Source organism: Moschus berezovskii, chromosome X (genome assembly GCF_049115385.1).
Source record: "Moschus berezovskii isolate FMDL1 chromosome X, NW_MosBer_1.0, whole genome shotgun sequence".
NCBI lineage: Eukaryota > Metazoa > Chordata > Mammalia > Artiodactyla > Moschidae > Moschus > Moschus berezovskii.
The window spans coordinates 62,341,736-62,366,260 of NC_142488.1; the positions used below are offsets into that span (position 1 = coordinate 62,341,736).

Consider the following 24,525-nt stretch of genomic DNA (forward strand, 5'->3'; position numbering starts at 1 on the left):
ACCTATGTGACTCCCTGTTTTTATAATAATATTAAGAAATTGTTTGCCATTTTTACTATGTTGATATTTGCCATAATAATGCCAAAGCAATAGTGGACAAAACTGCTAGCACCTTAGCTTGAATCAAAGCAATGGCACAAACCTATGCCATGTGTTATGCTCAGTCACTCAGTCATGTCTGACTCTTTGAGACCCCATGGACCATAGCCTGCCAAGCTCCTCTGTCCATGGGATTCTCCAGGCAAGAATACTGAAGTGAGTTACCATGCCCTCCTCCAGTGGATCTTCCCAACCCAGGAATTGAACCCGCATCTCTTATGTCTCCTGCATTGGCAGGCGGGTTCTTTACCACTATCACCACCTGAGAAGCCCAGCACAAATCTGTACTAGCGATCATTGAATACTTCATCATCACACACTCTCATTTTTTTTAAGTCAATTTTACTCAAGAATGGCTGTGATAAAACAATAAGCATTGTTAATTTTTTAAAATCTCAGCTCTTGAGTTCAGATCTTTATAATGTTCTGTGTGATGGAATGGGAAGAATACATAAAGCACTTGTGCTGACGTCAAAGGCTGATGTTTGTCTCAAGGAACAGCACTTGTGCGGTTTGAGGTGTGAGCGTGACAGGCCTCTTTTTTCACAGAACATCAGTTTTACTTGAAAGAACTACTGACAGACAAAGTACGGTTATTCAGACTTGGGTACTTGGCAGACATTTTCTCAAAAATGAGCAGAGTGAGCCTGTCACATCAAGGAAAACAACTGTCAGTGTTTGTCACCAAAAATAAAATTTGAGCTTTCAAGCAAAACTTAGAATTTTGTGTATCCATCACTGTTAACTTGACAGTTTTACGTAACTTTTCTAATGCACCCAGTAGTGATATTAACATTTGTTATCTTATTTCTATTATGTAACAAAATGTGTTGATTTGAAGGTTCTGTATGACCATCCAAATGACATGTTACAGAATCACGTAAAAGATCCATTCAGTTGGCAAGTAACTACATTTCAACTCTTTTAAGGAACTTGTTGGGTTTTGGTGTAGTCTCAAAGAAGAATATCCACAGTTTTCTGAAAAGGCTGTTAAAATGCTCCTCCCAGGAATTTCCGGGTGGTACAGTGGTTAGGAGTCCATACTTTCACTGCAGTGCCCTGGGTTCAATCCCTGGTCAGGGAACTAAGATCCCACAAGCTGTGCAGCGAGGCCAAAATTAAAATAAAATGCTTCTCTCTTGTACGACTACATATCCATGTGTGGCCAGACTACCTTCATTTACATCAACCAGAATGTGTCACAAAAGATTAAATGCAGAGGGACATGTGAGAATCCAGCTGTCTTCTACTGAACCATACATTACAGAGATATGTCAATGTAAAACATTCTCATTCTTCTTACTGCATTGTTTTTTGTATTGGAAAATGTTGTGTGTGTGTGTGAGAGAGAGAAAGACACTCATGCACACACACACACACACGTTCACGTCCTTCTCAGACCTTAGAATGTGACTTTATTTGGAAACTGTCACTGCAGATGTAATTGTTAATATATAATGGATTATTTTGACCTTAAGTGAATTAATAAATATTTTTCTCACTTTTACTTTCTAATAGTGTAAATATCTATAGATATAATATATATGAGCAAAATTTCTTAGAAGTCCTCAATAATTTTTAAGAGTGTAAAGGGGTCCTGAGACCCAAAAAGTTAAGAACTGCTATCTCAGATTATTTTAGTATCCATTTTCTTTATAGTACCTTATTGCATGTTACACGCATGCCAGTACACTCCCTCTCACTGGACACCTAGCAAATTTGAGAAGGAATCTATTGATGAAACTGAAATATTATGCAGACCTTGGTCTCAGGCCATAATTGATCATAAAGTATCTGAAAGCTATAACCAGTATCATGGTATCTAGTTTTCTTAGAAACTTCTCAGTCCTTTAGCAAGTACTTCAAGACATCTTCTCACAACACCAGCCATAGGTATGTATTTGATGTTTGATTCCAGCAAAGAGCATGTACCTGTTCGTTCTTTTGAGTTTTCCTTAAAGTCTCTAACCTGAATCTTATCCTTGTAAATGTGAGCCACCATGCCACAATTCCAGCTTATATGGCCTCAAGACAAAGTCATACTATAGTCAATGTGCTACAACAAAAGCCTCACTAAAACAAATCTTTCTAAGCCCACTGTATGACCCACTTATTTCAACCAGTATTTAATAAAATAAAAACATTTGGATAGTCTTAGAGTCCCTTTATAACAAGATTTGAGATACTGTATAAAATCCTAACCAGATGACTCAGTCATTATTTAAGTGATATTTAACTGGTACCTCTGTCCATAAAAGTATTTGAAGTTTCTCCTTAGAGCTCTTCCCTCTCCTTGATGTTGAGGCTACTGGCAATAAGGCACGCTGTTTCTTTCCCTGAAGGAGTGCTCAGATTGCTGACCTACAGCAGAAGGTGCTGGACGCAGAAAGTGAAGACAGACCAAAACACCGCTGGGAGAATATTGCTACCATTCTGGAAGCCAAGTGTGCCCTGAAATACTTAACTAGAGAAGTAAATATTTCTTCCTATCAGCCATTAGGGGGTCTGGTTTGGTGGTTTGAAATAAGATATTAGCCTTGAGTGTTGTCCCAGTGCTATTGCCACTGTTAGTGGCAGAAACCACAATGACACTATCATTAGAGAAATAGTTTTATGGGTAAAGGTTTGTGTGAGCAAGTACAGCCTGGTCACTGAAAAAATATATATAACTTGCAAGCTGATACTCGTGCCTGGCATATAACAGGTGTTCAATAATGTTCACTGTTATTATGAAAAGTTTAAGATACCATAGTAGGCTACTGATCAAACATAAAATATTATACTACTTTTTAAAACACCTCTGATATGTATTCAAAAAGTTTTAAGTACAATCTAGGAGAGAGAAAACCTTTGGCATAAAGAGATTCATCTTAAGGAAAATCTGTCTTCACTGACCTCAAAATAATATATCATCATCCATTGTCACAAAAGGAATTAAAATTGATCACCTCTGGTGATTAAGGCAAGCATACAAACTCTAACTCTGCAAGTTTGAGCAATGCTATCCTTTATTCATTTTTGTGTTGGGTTAGCAGATTTATCCTACTAAGGAAATCCTTATTAGTCTTGTGAACACTGGTATTTATGATGTTCACCATCTGGACTAGTAGAGAATAAAAAACTAGGCCAGCATAGGATATCAATCTAGCCTAAAGAGCCAAAGCTACAGTTTCAGCTAATGTGTCTACGAGTTCCAACATGTGAACACAGGCATTCTGAAATAGGACATAATTAGCCATAAGGGTGTGACATACAGATTTCTCTTTAAAATTAAGGAAGAACTTTTTGAATATCAGAATCTGGAATTGTCTGATACTCTTTGTGTTAGATTCATTCTTGCCTTGAAGTACAACAAGAGATTAAATGACCTTAGTGGTGGCTTCCAGCTCTAAGATATGTATCTCAGCAGATAACTATCTGGGCTCTTGGTTTAAACGGTGTTGTTACTATTCAATGGTAGAATCCATATGACATGAAAAAATAAGACTGGACTTGGACATGGAAGAATATTTCTCAGTCAGTTTCAAGAAAGCTGACATTTTCCTGCCTAATGAATGGGGAAAGGTGGCCATTTTCCAAATAAACAAATCTTCTTTTATCCCTTCCAGCTGGTCTCCTCCAAAGTACAGGTCAGCAAGCTTGAAAGCAACCTGAAACAGAACAAGGCCAGCCATGCAGACATGCAGAAGATGCTGTTTGAGGAACGAAATCATTTTGCTGAAATAGAAGCAGAGTTACAGGCAGAGCTGGTGAGAATGGAGCAGCAGCACCAAGAGAAGGTAAGCTGGCAAGCCAGGAAGCTAGACTTTCTGTTGCTTTCTGTTGTTGGTTTAAAATAATAATAGTGGGAGGTATGAAGTTTCCTTCAAAAGGCCATGTAGTCTTTTCCAATCTTTGCAAATGAGAAACCAGAAACAGAAAAATGACTTATCTGAGTTTACACATGCCAGTGACAGTGGCTCTTAGCTTCCAACTTTTTTTTTTTTTAATATTTATCTACTTATTTATTTGGCTGTCTTGGGTCTTAGTTGCAGCATGCGGAATCTTTCGTTGCAGCGCACGGGCTTCTCTCGTGTTGTGGCCCAAGAGTTCCAGAACACATGGGCTCAGTAGTTGTGATGCACAAGCTTAATTGCCTCACGGCGTGTGGGATCTTAGTTTCCCAACCAGGGATCGAACCCATGTTCCCTGCGTTGACAGGTGAATTCTTAACCACTGGACCACCTAGGAAGTCCCTTAAGCTCCAACTTTAATACCAAGATGAACTTGCTGATAATACTGTGGCTGTGCTTACTACTACAAGCCATGAGAGTAAAAGAGAATAATTTTCTTTGAAACCACAGGGGAATAACTGCATCACTTCAGTTCAGTTTAGTCGTTCAGTCATGTCCAACTCTTCGCGAACCCAAGACCACAGCATGCCGGGCCTCCCTGACCATCACCAACTCCCAGAGTTTACTCAAACTCATCTCCATTGAGTCGGTGATACCATCTACCCATCTCATCCTCTGTCATCCCCTTTTCTTCCTGCCTTCAATCTTTCCCAGCATCAGGGTCTTTTCAAATGAGTCAGCTCTCCGCATCAGGTGGCCAAAGTATTGGACTTTCAGCTTCCACATCAGTCCTTCCAATGAACACTCAGGACTGATCTCCTTTAGGATGGACTGGTTGGATCTCCTTGCAGTCCAAGGGACTCTCCAGAGTCTTCTCCAACACCACACTTCAAAAGCATCAATTCTTTGGTGCACAGCTTCCTTTATAGTCCAACTCTCACATCCGTACATGACCACTGGAAAAACCATAGCCCTGACGAGACGGACCTTTGTTGGTAAAGTAATGTCTCTGCTTTGTTGGTAAAGTAAGGTCTGACACTGTTTCCACTGTTTCTCCATCTATTTCCCATGAAGTGATGGAACCAGATGCCATGATCTTAGTTTTCTGAATGTTGAGCTTTAAGCCAACTTTTTCACTCTCCTCTTTCACTTTCATCAAGAGGCTTTTTAGTTCCTCTTCACTTTCTGCCATAAGGGTGGTGTCATCTTCATATCTGAGATTATTGGTATTTCTCCCAGCAATCTTGATTCCAGCTTGTGCTTCTTCCAGCCCAGCGTTCCTCATGATGTACTCTGCATATAAGTTGTATAAGCAGGGTGACAATTATACAGCCTTGACGTACTCCTTTTCCTGTTTGGAACCAGTCTGTTGTTCCATGTCCAGTTCTAACTGTTGCTTCCTGACCTGCATACAGATTTCTCAAGAGGCAGGTCAGGTGATCTGGTATTCCTATCTCTTTCAGAATTTTCCACAATTTGTGGTGATCCACACAGTCAAAGGCTTTGGCATAGTCAATAAAGCAGAAATAGGTGTTTTTCTGGAACTCGCTTGCTTTTTCAGTGATCCAGCGGATGTTGGCAATTTGATCTCTGGTTCCTCTGCCTTTTCTAAAACCAGCTTGATCATCTGAAATTTCACGGTTCACGTATTGCTGAAGCCTGGCTTGGAGAATTTTGAGCATGACTTTACTAGCGTGTGAGATGAGTGCAATTGTGCAGTAGTTTGAGCATTCTTTGGCATTGCCTTTCTTTGGGATTGGAATGAAAACTGATCTTTTCCAGTCCTGTGGCCACTGCTGTTTTCCAAATTTGCTGACATACTGAGTGCAGCACTTTCACAGCATCATCTTTCAGGATTTGAAATAGCTCAACTGGAATTCCATCACCTCCACTAGCTTTGTTTGTAGTGATGCTTCCTAAGGCCCACTTGACTGCACATTCCAGGATGTCTGGCTCTAGGTGAGTGATCACACCATCGTTATTATCTGGGTCGTGAAGATCTTTTTGTACAATTCTTCTGTGTATTCTTGCCACCTCTTCTTAATATCTTCTGCTTCTGTTAGGTCCATACCATTTCTGTCCTTTATTGGACTAAAGTGAAATTCCTTTTGCCTCTTATTCCTTTGTTACCATTGGGTTGTATTTTTCTCTAGGTGCTGTACCTCCTCAGTCAGCTGCAACAAAGCCAAATGGCAGAGAAGCACCTAGAAGAGTCAGTCAGTGAAAAGGAACAACAACTGCTGAACACCCTAAAGTGTCAGGTATGGACATGAGGCAAAGCGCTCCAGAGATGGGGTCCACAGGCCTGACTTAGAACTCTGTCTGATTTAGACCATTGTTTAACCTGCAGAAAAAAATTACCTACTGAAAAGAAGTTTATAATGGTAGACTCTGTTGCTTTGTTAGCCCTATTTGGTCAATTTAGGGATGTTTAAGATGTAGCCATACATAGGATAACCTCTGTTTTGGTACAGAAATTATAGTATATACTCCGTACCAGACTTTAAGGCCTCCTTGTTCTTTCTCTCAACCCTGAGCTCTAAAGAGTTGAGAAAGTTAAATCATCCAGTAGAATCCTAGGGGCATTTAGCTCTCTATTTCTGTGCCTGATATGAGTTGAGACCTAACCTGTTTGTAAAATGCCTGGGGTCTGCATTTCTTCCAGAGTCCGGGAACACCACACCCTTTAAAGGCATGTTGGAGCACTATTTTATCCAACTTAGCATCTTTTTCGTGAACCACTAGTCTCTAAGTTTTCCTTGGCACCTCTTATTGAAGACATAACCAAACTTGTTAAGGTCATATACATGAATCCAGTTGTCTTAAGTGCCAAGAAAGTTTAATCAGGCTCATTAGTGCAGCACATAAACTGCTTAATCTGTGTTGAGACGCATGGACACAAGCATCCAAAGATTTCAAAGAAACAGCTGACTCTCTGGGTGGGTTTATTGGCATCCTAATGTGAATAAGGGATATGAGGCTAGAAAATAGAAAAAAATGAAGAAGGTGTATAGGGCAGAGCCCATGCTTCCTGCGAGTGTGGTCATGGCTGCTTGGGAATGTTGGAATAGAGGTGGCATTCAGGACATCTAGGAATTGGTGGGGATCAGGCATTTTTCTGGGTGCCAATGCCTGCTGTGCAAAAACCATCTGCTGCCAGCAACTTGGCACTAGTGTGTTTTCATCTCTGAGTTGTTTGGTAACCCATATGTAGTACCCAAAATAACCCCACCTATCACTGCATTATCTGGAAACAGGATGAAGAACTTGAGAAGATGCGGCAAATGTGTGAGCAAAATCATCAGCTTCTGAGAGAAAACGAACTCATGAAGCAGGTACTGAAGCTTCCCACCCATTTAATAAGCCCTGGGAGACCCTGTTGCAACTGAGACCAGCCCTTGGGAGCAACTCCTAGTATATATAGTGACTTGGCTCTATTTTATGAGGTCTTCATCTAGTTTCCATGTGATATGGTCATGTGCATTTCAGATGATATAAAAAACATTTAAATTTGCTCCTTTCTGAATCTAATACTGATCCTGTAAAGTGGGAATCCTTCAACCTACTTTGCTATTATCCAGCCTCACTTTACCATGGCTTAAAATTAAGCTAATTAGGATTCTATGTTTCATGCATGAACACTCTAAGAAGCTTCCCTGCAAAGTACACTTTGTCTCTTCTTTTCAAATAGAAACTGAACCTCCTCCAAGTAGCCAACAGACAGAAATCTCATCTTCCTAAGGATGCCCTTCTGTCTCCAGACTCTTCTTTTGAATATATCCCACCTAAGGTAAACTACTCAGTGCCTGTGATACCTTCGCATAGCCAAGGTTTGTGGTGAGTGTGCAAAAATCATCTTTTTAGAAGTGGTTGAGAGTTAAAATTCCCACATTCCAGCATCTCAAGATTCCTTGGAGTCCCAGATAAAACTACAGTACAATCTTGAGGAAAATAGACTTCCTCCCTCCCCAGAAGCCTGTCTTTAGGCCATGTACAGGCATTATGCAACACAGCTGAGAAGGAGGAGCAAACAGCAGTGTTCAGCTGTCCATCTAAAGATACTTATCATATCATGAGTCTCTCCCTCCTCCCTCAGATTACTCAGCCTCTGTCCCTTCAATTTCTCTCCCTTCAAAGACTATAAGGTCAAAGGCTAAAGCAGAATTTTCTTCTGATTGGTAAAGCCAAGTGGGGTATCTTTGAGGGCGTCTAAAATCTATGCTCTGAGAATACAGCTGGCAGCAGCTACTGAGAAGATAGGATCCACGTGTTGTTCTTGTTCTTAGTTAAATAACCATTCCAAATCTTTTTTCTTAGCCCAAACCTGCCCGTTTTAAAGAAAAGTTCCTGGAGCAAAGCATGGACATCGAAGATCTAACATACTTTTCGGAATATTCTGTGAATGAGACTGAGGACAATGATGGTGATGGTGGTGATGGAGATGATGAGGAATGGAAGCCAACAAAATTAGTTAAGATGTCCAAGAAGAACATCCAAGGGGTAGGAGGCAGCTCATCTCTTTTAGGAGTTCTATTCATTAGTCTTCACTGCCAGTGAGAATGTGCCAGCCCCTCGATCCCATTCAGAGGCACTGGCTCCACTGAGGGACGTTCATTGGGAAAGCTCTATATGGAACCCAGGGCTAATTGAAAGGGCTGCTTGGGTGCACAGAGGGGTTCTTTTCATGTTTTCAGATTCTTACCCAGTCCGAACAGGTAGCAGTGTTCTATACCGTCTCATTGAAACTGGTTCCAGTGTGATAATAACCTTTCACATTTTTATAGCACTTTACAGTTTATGAACTATTCTCATATGTTACCTCTTTTCATTGTCACCAAAAAAAAAAAATCCAGTGAGGTGTTTATTGTTTGTATTTTACAGCTGGATCTGAGACTCAGGAGAGTGAAATGACCTTGCCCAGGGACATAAAACCAAGTGAGAGTCAGGACTTGAAATCAGATGTTCTGACTCCAAGTCCAGTTTATTTCTACCACACCATGGTCAAATCAGTAAAAACCACAGACCAACTTTAAAATCAAACACACCAAAGTTAAGGCTAGTTAGGAACAATCTGACTTTGAGACATGTTCTATTTACTTACTGGAGAAGGCAGTGGCACCCCACTCCAGTACTCTTGCCTGGAAAATCCCATGGATGGAGGAGCCTGGTAGGCTGCAGTCCATGGGGTCACTAAGAGTCGGACACAACTGAGCAACTTCACTTTCACTTCTCATTTTCATGCTTTTCATGCATTGGAGAAGGAAATGGCAACCCACTCCAGTACTCTTGCCTGGAAAATCCCATGGATGGAGGAGCCTGGTAAGCTGCAGTCCATGGGGTCGCTAAGAGTTGGACACGACTGAGCAGCTTCACTTTCAGTTTTCACTTTCATGCATTGGAGTAGGAAATGGCAACCCACTCCAGTGTTCTTGCCTGGAGAATCCCAGGGACGGGGGAGCCTGGTGGGCTGCCATCTATGGGGTCACACAGAGTCAGACACAACTAAAGCGACTTAGCAGCAGCAGCAGCTATTTACTCACACAGTGACAATGCTACATATTTACCAAACCTAGATGTTTTATGTTGAAACGCTAACTTCCCAGGCCTTACAGTTCACTACTACCCCAATTGTGCCCTGCAGCCACATTCCACTTAAAGAGAACAGCTCACAAATTACCTTAGCTGGATTCCTAGAAGGTTACTCAATTTCGTTAGCTGATAGCACACTAGGCAACTGAGCCTTGTAAAGCCACAAACACCAGAGAGACGCAAGTCATGAGAACTAGACCATTGTGGTGTCATTAAGTCATTTGCGAAGTCATCAGGAATGCAACAAAATCACCATGTGCTCTTGGTGGGACTAAGAGCTTATCCTTAGCCTCAAAGAGCTTATAATCTAAATGGGAAAACAAGACAAAGAAATAGGAAGCATCATGGAACCTCAGGGCTTCCCAGGTGGTGCAAGTGGTAAACAACCTGCAAGAGACATAAGAGACACGAATTCGATCCCTGGGTCGAAAAGATCCCCTGGAGGAGGGTACGGCGACCCACTCCAGTATTCTTGCCTGGAGAATTCCATGGACAGAGGAGCCTGGTGGGCTACAGTCCACAGGGTTGTAAAGAGTCAGACATGACTGAAGCGACTTAGCATGCATGTACACATAGAACCTCAACCTACTCATCTCAGGGACATGGATTGAGGGGCCTTAAAGAGTCACTATAAAGCCAAACCAAGTAGATAGAGTTTAAGGATATGCCATGTATAAGACAGAAAGGGAAATACAATCTTGGGAGACCATTTTCTGGCACAATGAATAGCATATTGCGAAGTCTTGATAGTAGAGGTAGTAGTGTAACAGAGTTGGGACATTGAGAGAAAATGGGGCAGAGCGTGTCTTTCATTCATTCACTCAGCAAACATTTATGCTGTCTACTGTGATTGAAGGGGAATGCACAAGCTGAATGTTGATGAAAGAGTCAGCCAGGTAATAGGAAGCAAAGATGAGAAGTACACACAGAAACAAATGGTAGAGGACCTAAAACCCTGGGAAGGAGTTTCCAAATAGGAGGCAAATATGGGTATACTTGTCTTTGAGAAATGCCTATCACACGCACACACAAGTATATATATATGCACTATTGCTATAAGCTTAAAAAAGGAAATATAAAAGTATAGCAAAATATTACAAGTAAGTAATAATTGTTATCAATGATAAATCCTATGTCTAAAACACTGAGAGATGATTCTTTTCTAGGCTTTTCCCCTGATTTTACAAGTTGAGAATATAGTTGGGCTTTAAGGGGGGCAAGTTGACAATTGAGTTTCTCCTTTTTGGTGACCTCGAAGTACAATGGATGCTGTGACTGCTCTTTGATCAGACTGCTTGTAGACACATCAGCTTTAGACCTTGATGCTTTGCATGAAGGCCATCCTGATTGTTACTGTTGCAACACAGCTGAATCACTAGGTATCTGGATAGGAGACTGCAGCAAGCACCAAACTGATGACTTGTCCAAAGCTAATGCTGAAAAAATAGGTTTCCTCATTGAGCTGTATTTCTTATATGTACTAAGGAGATGCCAAAGGACAAAGAAGTGATAGCAGAGAAGCCAGGTAGACATGAGTTCTGTCTTGACTTTGCCACTGTTTAGTTGGATGGCCTTAAGCAGGTCACGCCTCAGATTCCTTATTTATGTAATAAAGGGATGAGACTAGACTAGTGATATATAAGGTCTCTTCCAGCATGAATAGCCTGAGTTAAAGTTGTATATATGGGTTTTGTTGTTGTTGTTTTTAATATGTGGGTTTTAATAATACCACCTTTATATGGTATTATATGGTGTCTGAGAAGTTAAAAGAAGGAATATATGTGAGATATTCCCATTTGTCCCCTTTGGCAGAAAAGAAGGAGCAGGTATTCTGGTCTCTAGTAATAAAAGAATGGAGATGAACTGGGATGGAGTGACTTGTCCAAGGGTATACCAAGTATTGAATATACGACTCAGTTCAGTTCAGTCGCTCATTCGTGTCCGACTCTGCAACTCCATGAATCACAGCATGCCAGGCCTCCCTGTCCATCACCAACTCCCAGAGTTCACTTTCACTCAAACTCACGTCCATTGAGTCGGTGATGCCATCCAGCCATCTCATTCTCTGTCATCCCCTTCTCCTCCTGCCCCCAATCCCTCCCAGCATCAGAGTCTTTTCCAATGAGTCAACTCTTCGCATGAGGTGGCCAAAGTATTGGAGTTTCAGCTTTAGCATCAGTCCTTCCAATGAACACCCAGGACTGATCTCCTTTAGAATGGATTGGTTGGATCCCCTTGCAGTCCAAGGGACTCTCAAGAGTCTTCTCCAACACCACGGTTCAAAATCATCAATTCTTCGGTGCTCAGCTTTCTTCACAGTCCAACTCACATCCATACATGACCACTGGAAAAACCATAGCCTTGACTAGACTAGAGCCCAGGTCTCCTAATTCCTAGCCTAGTATTCTTTATGTTACAATTTTTACCAGTTTTTATCATTCTGAGATATAGCACTGAAATCAGTGCTAGAATAAATAATTTTCAACCCTGGTTGCACATTAGAATCCCCCAGGGAGCTTTTAAACACAGGGAGCCTGAGACCCCATGCTCAGATATTCTGATTGAATTAGTCTGAGGTGGGACCTGGCCTTTTTGAAAAACTCCCCAGAGATTTCTTATGTGCACATGGACATCACCAGATGGTCAGGGTTGAGAACCACTGGCATAAAGGAACCCCAAAGTCTTTCATCTCTCCTTCCCACTCTATATAAAGACTCTCTATTATAGTGGTTCCCAGTTATGGTGTTGGGACATGCTGGTTGGTTGCTAGCAGTTGTGGTACACAGATGTGTGTACACACATATACCACACACATCATATTTGAGATTCTGTCTGTGGCAAGATCTTGCTCCCTCTCTTATATTTTGATCCCAGTTTGGGATAAAACAGGATGAAGTTATAGCTAGTGCACATGGCATTCATGTGAATACATCTAATGTGTATGTCATGACTGTTCTATAATACCACTCCCAGGTTTTTATCTAGCCTCTGCTTGCTTGAAAACAAGCAGTCTACTAGGGGGAAGCTCACAGAGAATCCCACTGTATTCCAAGTGGATGTGAGAAAGCTGTACTTTGTTGAGCTAAAGTGTGCTGTCCTATAGATCATCCCAATGAGACTTTGGCTATGTAAAAGTTGACTTGTTATTCCTTATAACAACCCCTCAGATACCACTCTCCTACCATTAACCCTATGGATAAAATGAAGACACATGGCCTGGGTAATAGAGTGTTTTTGAGGCAGATAGATAAATGTGTAAATGGTCAGAGGACCATACCCAGCATATAGCAATCAATGGATCAATGTCATTCTGGTGAGGTATCTCTAGGACATGTCATAGAATGCTGTCTTTTGCTCTGTCTTATTCAAAGGAGTGAAGTTGGGTTTTGTTTTGTTTTATTACATCCAGTGTTGGCAAAGGTGACTGAGGTGGGCATTTCTGTCGTTATTAAAATGTAACTTGGCATACCTTTCTGGAAAGCACCTTGCAAATATGTATCAGAAGCCTTAAAAATATTCCTATCGGCAGGGAGGTTCAAATGGAGGGGACATAAGTATACTTATGACTGATTCATACTATTCTTGGGATTCTCAAGGAAGAATACTGAAGTGGTTTGCCATTCCCTTCTCCAGTGGACCACGTTTTGTCAGAACTCTCCACCAGTATGAAAAGGCAAAAAGATATGACACTGAAAGAGGAACTCCCCAGGTCGCTAGGTGCCCAATATGCTACTGGAGAAGAGTGGAGAAATAGCTCCAGAAAGAATGAAGAGGCTGAGCCAAAGTGAAAACAATGTGCAGTTGTAGATGTGATTGGTTATGGAAGTAAAGCCCAAGGCTATAAAAACAATATTGCATTGGAACCTGGAATGTTAGACCCATGAATCAAGGAAAATTGGAAGTGGTCAAACAGGAGATGGCAAGAGTGAACACTGACATTTTAGGAATCATGGATGGGAATAGGAGAATGTAATTCAGATGACCATTATATCTACTACTGTGGGCAAGAATCCCTTAGAAGAAATGGAGTAGCCCTCGTAGTCAACAAGAGTCTGAAATGCAGTACTTGGTTGCGATCTCAAAAACGACAGAATGATCTCTGTTTCCAAGGCAAACCATTCAGTATCACAGTAATCCAACTCTGTCCCAACCATTAATGTTGAAGAAGCTGAAGTTGAATGATTCAATGATGACCTACAAGACCTTCTAGAATTAACACCAAAAAAAGATGTCCCTTTCATTTTAGGGGCTAGAATGCAAAAGTAGGAAGTCAAGAAATACCTGGAGTAACAGTCAAGTTTGGCCTTGGAGTACAAAATGAAGCAGGGCAAAGGCTAACGGAGTTTTGCCAAGAGAACAACACAAGAGACAACTCTGTACATGGACATCACCAGATGGTCAGTACTGAAATCAGATTGATTATATTCTTTGTAGCCAAAGATGGAGAAGCTCTATATAGTCAGCAAAAACAAGACCGAGAGCTGACTGTGGCTCAGATCACGAACTCTTTATTGTAAAATTCAAACTTAATTAAAGAAAGCAGGGAAAACCACTAGACCATTCAAATATGACTTAAATCAAATCCTTTACAATTATACAATGGAAGTGACAAATATATTCAAAGGATTTGATCTGATAGAGTGCCTGAAGAACTATGGACGGAGGTTCGTGACATTGTACAGGAGGTGGTGATCAAAACCATCCCCAAGAAAAAGAAATGCAAGAAGGCAAAATGGTTGTCTGAGGAGGCCTTACAGATAGCTGAGGAAAGAAGAGAAAGCAAAAGGCAAAGGAGAAAAGGAAACATATCCATCTGAATGCAGAGTTCCAAAGAATAGCGAGGAGAGATAAGAAAGCCTTCCTCAGTGATCATTGCAAAGAAATAGAGGAAAACAAAAGAATGGGAAAGATTAGAGATCTCTTCAAGAAAATTAGAGATACCAAGGAAACATTTCATGAAAAGATGGGGATAATAAAGGATAGAAATGGTATGGACGTAACAGAAGTAGAAGATACTAAGAAGAGGTGGCAAGAATACACAGAATAACTATATAAAAAAGATCTTAATGATCCAGATAACCACAATGGTGTGATCACTCACCTAGAGCCAGACATTCTAGAATGCGAGGTCAAGTAGGCCTTAAAGCATCACTATGAACAAAGCTAGTGGAGGTGATGGAATTCCAGTTGAGCTATTTCAAATCATGAAAGATGATGCTGTGAAAGTGCTGCACTCAATGTGCCAGCAAATTTTGAAAACTCAGCAGTGGCCACAGGACTGGAAAAGGTCGGTTTTCATTCCAATCCCAAAGAAGGGCAATGTCAAAGAATGTTCAAACTACCGCACAATTGTGCTCCTCTCACATGGTAGCAAAGTAATGCTCAAAATTCTCCAAGCTAGACTTCAACAGTACATGAACCAAGAACTTCCAGATGTTCAAGCTGGATTTAGAAAAGACAGAGGAACCAGAGATCAAATTGCCAACATTCATTTGATCATAGATAAAGCAAGCAAATTCCAGAAAAACATCTACTTCTGCTTCATTGACTATGCTAAAGCCTTTGATTGTGTAGATCACAACTGCTGAAAATTCCTCAAGAGATGGGAATACCAGACCACCTGACCTGCCTCCTGAGAAGTCTATATGCTGGTCAAGAAGCAACAGTTAGAACCATACATGGAACAATGGACTGGTACCAAATTAGAGTACGTCACGGCTGTATACTGTCACCCTGCTTATTTAGCTTATATGCAGAGTACATCATGCTAAATGCCAGGCTAGATGAAACACAAGCTGGAATCAAGATCACCAGGAGACATATCAATAACCTCAGTGAAGTGAAGTGAGTGAAGTCGCTCAGTCGTGTCCGACTCTGCGACCCCATGGACTGTAGCCTACCAGGCTTCTCTGTCCATGGGATTCTCCAGGCAAGAATACTGGGGTGGGTTACCATTTCCTTCTCCAGGGGATCTTCCCGACCCAGGGCTCGAACCCGGGTCTCCCACATTGGAGGCAGACGCTTTAACCTCTGAGCCACCCAGGAAGCCCAGATAATACCACCCTTATAGCAGAAATCGAAGAGGAACTAAAGAGCTTTCTGATGAGGGTGACAGAGGAGAGTGAAAAAGCTGGCTTAAAACTCAACATTCAAAAAACGAAGATCATGGCCTCTGGTCCCATCACTTCATGGCAAATACAGGGGGAAACAATGGAAAGAGTGAGAGACTTTGTTTTGGAGAGCTCCAAAATCATTGGAGATGGTGACTACAGCCATGAAATTAAAAGATGCTTGCTCCTTGGAAGAAAAGCTATGACCAACCTGGACAGCATATTAAAAAGCAGAGCCATTACTTTGCTGACAAAGGTCCACCTAATCAAACCTGTGGTTTTTCCAGTAGTCATGTATGGATGTGAGAGTTGGACTACAAAGAAAGCTGAGTGCCAAAGAATTGATGCTTTTGAACTGTGGTGCTGGAGAAGACTCTTGCAAGTCCCTTGGGCTGCAAAGAGATCCAAAGTCCTGAATATTCATTGGAAGGACTGATGTTGAAGCTGAAACTCCAGTACTTTGGCCACCTGATACGAAGAACTGACTCACTGGAAAAAATCCTGATGCTGGGAAAGATTGAAGACAGGAGAAGAAGGGGATGACAGAGGATGAGATGGTTGGATAGACATGAGTTTGAGCAAGCTCCGGAGTTGGTGATGGACAGAGAAGCCTGGCATGCTGCAGTCCATGGGGTCGCAGAGAATCAGATACGACTGAACGTAATGTATGGCTGATTCACGCTGTTGTATGGCAGAAACCAACACAACACTATAAAGCTATTATCCTCCAACTAAAAATAAATTTTTTAAAATGTTCGTTTCCTTCAGCCCTGTAATTATACACCTGGGTATTTATACTAAGGAAATAGTCATTGATATGTCAAAAGGTTTATAAATCATTTTTGAGCATCAGACTATGTATCAGGCACTGCTTCTAGGTGCTGAGGATAATACAGACACGTCAGATCCTTGACCTCATGAAACTGAAGACATTCTTGTGGAGATAGACACATAGTGACCAGAAGACAAAGTTATTTTAGGTGATAAGAGATGAAACAAAAATATAGTCAAATCTTAGAGAATGATGGGGTAGGAAAAGAGTACTTTGGAAGAGTGCTTGGAAGAGGCCTCTCTAAAGAGGAGATATTTAAGCTGAGATCTGAACAAAGTGAAGGAACAAGCCAGGAAAAAAGTCAGAAGAATATTTCAGGAAAAGGAAACCATAACTGAATGATCTTGGCTTATCAAGGAGCAGCTGAAAAGGTCAGTGTGGCTGGAGGATATTGAGAAATGAAAGAGTGCAGTACAAGGGCAGGTCAGAGGGGTATCAGGGCCCTTGTCAGTCATGGTAAGATTTGGATTATATTTATGTACCAGGATATTTGCTGTATGTAACATGACTTATAATGGTAAACAATTTCTTTCAAAATAATCTTAATATATAACATTATGTGACTGATTAAGTAAATTGACAATTCCACATAATGAAAGGCCATATATAATTGTTAAATATTAAAAATCGTTTTGATTTTCAGATTTTATACTCTATATTATTCTCATAATAAGGAGGGGTAGATGTTTTAATGGTTTCTTTTACCTTCACAACTACAGAACAATGGTGATGGTTGTCCATATGAAAGAGAGTTGAGGGCTTGAATTTAACTGTAAATGCAGTATGGATCCACAAAGATGGCAAACTAAAAAATGTTATTGTGATTTTAGGACTCAGAACCAGAACTATTGAGTTCATAACAAGGGAGGTGTTTCTCTCAATCTGCTTCACAATGGTCACACCACATTTAGAAAGTTGTGCTCATTTCTGTCACAATTAAATGTCACAATTAAAGATGAACTTGGACAAATTGATATATAGCTAAGGTGCTGAGAATTCTTGGAAACCATGTCATGTGGTGAATCATTGAGGGAGCTACGTATATTTAGCTTTGAGAGGATGTGGACAGAGTGGGACTGGGGAGTGAAAATGATACTCAGGGTTTGAACATCTGTGCTGTGAAAGTGGGGTTAAACTGATTTCATGTCATTCCAGGTGGCAGAATTGGGTCCTGAGGTCAGAATTTATATAGAAACTGTTATCTCAGGATAAATAGATCGTTGGGTAATAAGACCAGAGATGTTAGAGTGGGGCTTCGTACATCAAATCAGGCTTTTAGTGGTCACTGAGGTCTTCTCTGACTAATCCATCATTCTGTGAGCTCTGCCACCTATATTTGTTCCAAGCCAAACTTTCCTGTTTTCTTCCACCATTTCTCTTATAACATCACTTCCTGTAATGCTGGTCACCCACCGCTTTTTGTTTAATGCCCTCTTTATGAAACACGTGCACACAGTGAACTCCTGAATGTGTGTGCAAGGAAACATATTGATAAAATGGGCTTAATATGTGGAAAGCACTTGTAACAGTGCCTGGCACACGGTAATATAAGCTATTACTACTGTAGCCTTTTTAGTAAGGGTGAAATATGGCACTATGACGAGTATGGATCAATTGTGGCATATCCATAGAGTGAAGATGAATGGAACAGGAGCTACATGCAGCAACAGATTTGTGGTAAAAGACACACATGAATAAGCATCTAATTCAAGAGACTGCCCCTGAGAGGAAGGGAGGTGAATGGGATCAGGAAAGGGTAGACAGGATGCTTCAGTTGTATCTGTTTTTTACTCATCAAAGAAGGGTTGGGGGGACTTCCCTGGTGGTCCAGTGGTTAAGATTCCATGCTTCCAATGCCAGGGGCACAGCTTCCACCCCTGGTCGGGGAGCTAAATCCCACATGCCACAACTAGCCAAATTGAAGATTGGGAACATGAGTGGGTTTTTTTATTGTCTACACTTTTTATATGCAAAAAAAAAATAAATAGAATATGTTATTTCAAGCGGGATCTGACTGACCCAAGTATAGTGAAGCAAACTTCTTCACTTGGGATTTCTGAACTCCAAATTTCTGCCTGACTTTCTTTCTGACAGCCATTTCACACTGTTGACTCGAAGCTTGCTGACACCTCAAGTCCCTAGACCTTTTTTGCACAAACTACCTTTTTTGTTTTGTGTATGTGTGTGTTTTCGGGGGTTTTGTTTGTTTTTGGCCCAGTTGCGATTGCAGCTTGTGGGATCTTAGTTCCCTGACCAGGGATTGAACTCAGGCCCTCAGCAGTGAAGTCTCAGAGTCCTAAGGACTGGACTGCCAGGGAATTCCCTTCACAAACTTCTTTTAAGCCAGATTTCCCCCCATATTATATTTATATGGCTGATTTAGGGGGGAACCTATATGGTAGACTTACATTTATCCCTGCTATAACTTTTCTACTTCCAGCCCATGATTCCAGCCTGTCAAAATATATTTGAATTGTGATTCTGATATCTTACATATCCTTCCAGCTTTATGTCATTGTTACCACTGATGAATATGCCTACCTTGTAGACGGGCTATGAGACTCAAATGAGAGTTTTCATTTCTATATATGAAAGTACTCAGAAAACTGTAAAGTGCTATACAGATGTAAATTATTTTATTTCGTGTCATCAGTGATTTATTAAAATGTTGAATGATTAAACTGCTGAGGACAAAGCCGAGGCCAACACTAAACAAACTAGAAATGTGAGTTGGATGAAAGTACAGCTCGGTAGATCTCAAGATACTGAGCAACTCTACTCAGTTATTAAATCTGTCTAACTCTACTCCCATCTAGCTCACAGTCCTTCACTTTGGCCATAAAATCATCATGAAAATCTTTGTCAATTGCTCTGCATTATTATGGTACCCCTCCAATCTGTCTTTCAAGTATACTATCCCAAAAGTGTGGCATGACTTGTTCTTAGAAAAAAACCTATGGTGGTTCTTGGTGATCATTGTTTCACTAAAGAAGAGAGGACTGCAAAGATAGAAATTTTTCATTTTTTCTAGAATGGCTTGCGAATGAAGGGAAGGTACTTCAAACCTAGTCTTCTGACTCAGTAATGTTTCTTGCTACAAACCTGTTTTGCAGTGTTCCTGCAAGGGCTGGTGTGGGAACAAGCAGTGTGGGTGCAGGAAGCAAAAATTGGACTGTGGTGCAGACTGCAGCTGTGACACCACAAAGTGTAGGAACCGTCAGCAAGACAAGGTAGGATCAGTGCTGTCACCCCTCAAAATCCCTTCAGATCTCCCAGCAGTCTGTACCCTTTTCTTCCACCTTCAATCTTGAAACCTGGAGTTTCATGCTCAGCCCTTCCCACCCTCCTTCCCCCTGAACCAGAAAAGGCTATTTCATTTCTCAGTCCCTCTTTCTTGCTGCTAGCCTATCCACACCACCCCTGCTGTCACCCCTCAAAATCCCTTCAGATCTCCCAGCAGTCTGTACCCTTTTCTTCCACCTTCAATCTTGAAACCTGGAGTTTCATGCTCAGCCCTTCCCACCCTCCTTCCCCCTGAACCAGAAAAGGCTATTTCATTTCTCAGTCCCTCTTTCTTGCTGCTAGCCTATCCACACCACCCCTCCAGAAGCCACAGCCCCTCCCAGGAGATTCCCACATATGCAGTTCCTCACCCCCAGCCTTGGCTATAAAATTTCTGTGCAATGTCTAAGGCAGGAACAAGGAACCAGAGAGCAAGCATTTACAGGCATACAGTCACACAGCCACACAGGATCAAACTAGTCCGGAGGCTTAGCTGGAATTGTAAGGGCCATGTGCTGAGGTAGCATCTTCCAGGAAAGAAGTTAATCCTTCTGACATCTTGAGACATTAGTTACTTAGACCTTTGCCATGGGAACCAGCTATTCCATGGCTCTAGGAAAAGACCCACAGGAACTTGGTCTTCCTGATAAGCACTGTTCATGAGCCAAGCTGACTGTAACTGTTCTTACACTGCTCCCGGGAATAGCAAACTCAGGTGAACAAAATGTGCAGGAGACGGGCAGCACCAGGAAGGTCAGATCCCAGTCCTTGCCTTCTGCCCACCTGTGGCCACGAGCAAAAGTTCATTCCTACTGCTCTCCATGTAATACACAGGAATTCCAGCAAGACTAGTTCACCATGCATTTCGCAGTTTTGCCCTGGGTCTTCTATTTAAAAGACTTCTAGGATAGGTAGTCATTAGAGAACTAAAATGGCAAGGTAGAGGTCAGGCTAAGAACTGTAGAAGTAGCATTATAGAAAGACCTTAAGGGTTCTCTGTTCCCATGCTTTTCTCAGTTTAGGTTCTAGAGTCCTACAGTGGCTCCAGGCAGAGGAGTATGGCCCAACTCAGTTTGACCCCATGCCAGCCAAAGCAGCTTGCTCTTGTTTATTTATCAAGTTTCCTCTAAGAATTTCACTTGTAAAACCACTGGTCTAGTCCAATACTGCCATTTTACAGAGAAGGAAACTAAGGCCCAGAGATAAGCCTCAGTGACTCGCCTGATATTATACAGCTGGTCATGGCGGCTAAGATTAGACCTCGGGCTTCCTGACTTTTAATCAACTTCAGTTTCCATGACAACAGGCTATAAATCTAATCCAAGCTGTACCACAGAGTCGCCTTGTTACCTAAGCAACTCCTCTCTCTTGGCCTCAGCTTCCTCTCTGAAAGGAAGACTGATACAGGCAACACTCTGTAGAAATGCTAAAAAGGATATTGTAGACCGTGGAGGGGACAGGATTAATGGAAGAAATAGCCAAGGCTCAGCCTTGTTTTAAACCTTGCCTCGTGATGTGTCCTGTGCTCTCCTCTCCAATCCTTTCCCTTCAGAGGCTTCCTTTGAGCATTGTGAGCCCCGCCCCAGCAGGATCACCCTAAGACTTGCTTAGACTGTCTGATGAGGCCCTCAGAGTTGGACCTCACTGGCTGAAGGGGAGCAGACCAACTGTGTAAACCCCAGGAGCTGAATTTCTAACATGCCAGTCTGCTTGGTTCTCAGGATAGCCTGGGCACGGTTGAGCGGACTCAGGATTCTGAAGGCTCCTTCAAACTGGAGGATCCCACAGAGGTGACCCCAGGATTGAGCTTCTTTAACCCTGTCTGTGCCACTCCCAACAGCAAGGTAGGTGGGCTTTTAGCCAGGTGTTTCCAAATGTATCAGTGTCCATCTCCACTTTAGCACTGACAGAGAGCTGTGGGGTGGGGAAGGGAAATAAAGGTACAATCAGCTTGCTGAGAATTGGGCATCGGCTAGAGTCTGTTTTCTTCAACAGAGCAATTTGGGGGTCACCTCTGGGAGTGTTATAAGTATTTGTAGTGGCTAGGCTGTGCTGAGCCTCTGAACCCAGCCCAGATCTAGTCACAGCTATCTCTGTCCTTCCTAGATCCTGAAAGAGATGAGTGACGAGGAGCAGGTGCTGTTAAAGAAGACTGCTCCAGCTGCCTCCTCCCTTGGACTCTCAGAGTCAAAACATGTAGCAACAGAAACCCAAGGAAATAAAGCTCTGGGGAAGAAAAAGAAACGCACCCTGGCCAGCAATACCAGCTTCTTCTCTGGCTGCTCCCCCATTGAAGAAGAGACCCACTGAAGCTGAATTCATCATCTGCCCCAATCTTGCTTGGGAGATGCATTCAGGTTGCAGCCGGAGGGATTTTTTCATGACTCCTCTTAATTTCAGACTCCTTGCTGTGGAACAAAGGAACAACACGTTACTGAAAAAGAGTGTCCAGCACCCCCAGCCCCAGACTACTACTCTCCTCTCCAGAAGGGTGCTGAGCTACCTGCTGAAAAGAGAACCAACTCTCTTCAGAGACCTTCCTGGTGACTCATCAGGAACGAGTCTTCAGTACAATCTAGCTCTTTCCTCCTCATGAGCAGTTAGGGCTGTCTCCAGATGGGAACTAGGCTGAGGCTGTCTTATCTTGAGGTTGTCTCAGCTTAATGGCAGAGCCTGCTCTGTGTTGGAGGCCTGGCACAGATCCTTCACGCCACCTCCAGAATGGGGTTGGGATCTTTTCTGTCTCTGGATTTCAATGTTTTAACAGCATGCTCAGTTGTCTTTCATGTTGCTGGGAGGTAAATGAAATCTTTTTAAATGTTAATGTTAAGTAAATAAATAAATCTTAGTCCATCTGCTGTTTGGAAAGATTCTTCTGTGCCAGAGGGAGAAATACAATTTCAACCCGTGTTCCTCCACCCCCTGGGAATGCTATTAAGGAAGCTGGTGCAAGCGCCCAAACCTCACCGCCTTGTAGCAGCACTCTTTCCCCAAGGGGTATGTGGAGAGCAAGCCATGTGTCTTCATGTTGCTGTTATCTCAGGAAGTTAGAATAATACTAGCAAGGCCAGTGACCTGAGCTTCACTGGAGAGCCTGCCTGACCTTCAGTTTTCGGGGGAAGGAAGCATATTTACTAAGCATCTCCATGTGCTTGCCACCATTTTATCCACTCCTCACAAAAACGTTCAATGTGAATAGGTCTCATTTTGCACATAAGGAGACTGAGATACAAAGAAGCTGTCACTTCACTGGTCACAGAGTCAGTAATAGAGCTATGACTTGAACCCAGATATGACACCAAAACTTACGTGACCCAAGAACAACAGTGGTGGCTGTTAACTAATGCCCCGCAGCCTGACCTGGCATTGCCTGGATGTGGGATGTTACTGCTGCCCAGCCCCTGGACAGCACCCCATCTGCTGCCTGCTTTCTCCTCTGAAAGGGAAGAGGAGGGGTGTGGCTGACTCCTCTTGCTGCATGAGGGCTCTGTTTGATTAAGGCCCTGGTCTTAGGGCCTTCATATCCATGCCTTCTGAATCCCAGCCCCCACCCCCCAAAAAAAGCTCCCAGAATTCGGCACATGAAAGCGAAGACTCCCAGAATCCAACAGAGTCCAAGTAGAGGAAACTGAAGGACAACCTGCCTAGATCGAGGTGACCCTACAGCCTTTGCTGGCCTCCTGCCAGCAAGCAGCCCTGCTTCTCTTTGCATTTTAATGCCGAGGGAGCAAGGGAGCCTTTGCCATTGCCAACTAGAGCCTCTGGATACAATGGAAAGGCAGAGAAGGAGGGGGGCCAGCTCTTGGCATAAGAGAGCCAGTCATCTCACTGTTTTCAAATCCAGTGCATTTGGGGGGAAGGGTAAGCTTATTCCCAGAGAAGACATTCTTTCCCACCAACACTTTTGGTTCAAAAAGTAAAACCAAAAGAGGAAAGGTCAGTCAAAGCCAGCCCCTAGTCCCTGGCCCACCCAGAGGCCCAGGCTTTAGGGCTAAGCCGACTACAACCTGCTGGCCACCCTCTCCTGCTGATGGTGTGGCGACAGCGTCCTTTGTATGTGTTCCCCTTCCAAAAGCTGGTGACCCTAACATTATACACTCTTTGAGTGATTCTTGGAAAGAGACTGTAGATGCCTTGGGGTCAAGACAGCTGGAATGATGCAAATCTCAGCACATCTTAAATGAGCATCTCCTTTCTGGGCTGACGGGTGGAAGAGAAGGGCGGCTAGTGTCACTCAGGCCCCACCAGGTCCCCAGAAACCCCTGGTCCAGAAACAGGGTGAAACAGGAAGTGGCTTGCAACTCTTGAGTTCTCTTCTAGATGCACCACCTTGCAGACATGGATCCCGAGAGGGAAGGGGAGGCTGATGAATTAAAGCTCTCCTCCCAGGGAGCTTGAGACTGAATGCTAGACTTCCTCACACACATACACACCCTTTTCCAGGGGACTGACTGGGCCCCTGCTCCTTACTGCCAAGTTCCAAAGTTGTGTGGTTACCTCCCCCTAGCTTCCCGCCCACCCGTGCCCTCAGCCCTCGCTTCCCTGAGCCAGGACAAAGCCCCAGCAGTGACTGAGAGGGGAACAGGAGGAGGGACAGAGGGATGGGGAAAGCTGCACAAAGGAATTCCTCACCCCAAGCCCCCTGACCGGCGGCAGCGGCAGCGAGTAAAGAAGCAGATCTGCTCACCCTCCCCCTTCCTGCTTCCCATCTTCCCACCGACCCACGGACGGACCAACGGGGCACAGACACCACAGGCCACAGAGCAGCTGCAGGCCTTAG

At 42.8% G+C, this 24,525-nt stretch overlaps 1 protein-coding gene across 1 annotated transcript in view; it reads left to right on the top strand.

The window, feature by feature from the left end:
* KIF4A (kinesin family member 4A) overlaps positions 1-22,055 on the top strand; it is a 130,771-nt gene extending 108,716 nt beyond the window's left edge. Inside the window, exons 23-31 of the mRNA XM_055438429.1 lie at positions 2,442-2,571; positions 3,708-3,878; positions 6,086-6,193; positions 7,190-7,267; positions 7,624-7,722; positions 8,250-8,432; positions 19,577-19,693; positions 21,467-21,589; positions 21,852-22,055. Of these exons, the coding sequence (XP_055294404.1) occupies positions 2,442-2,571; positions 3,708-3,878; positions 6,086-6,193; positions 7,190-7,267; positions 7,624-7,722; positions 8,250-8,432; positions 19,577-19,693; positions 21,467-21,589; positions 21,852-22,055 (1,213 nt within the window). The remainder of the gene's footprint in view (positions 1-2,441; positions 2,572-3,707; positions 3,879-6,085; positions 6,194-7,189; positions 7,268-7,623; positions 7,723-8,249; positions 8,433-19,576; positions 19,694-21,466; positions 21,590-21,851) is intronic.
* Positions 22,056-24,525: the final 2,470 nt, after the last annotated feature.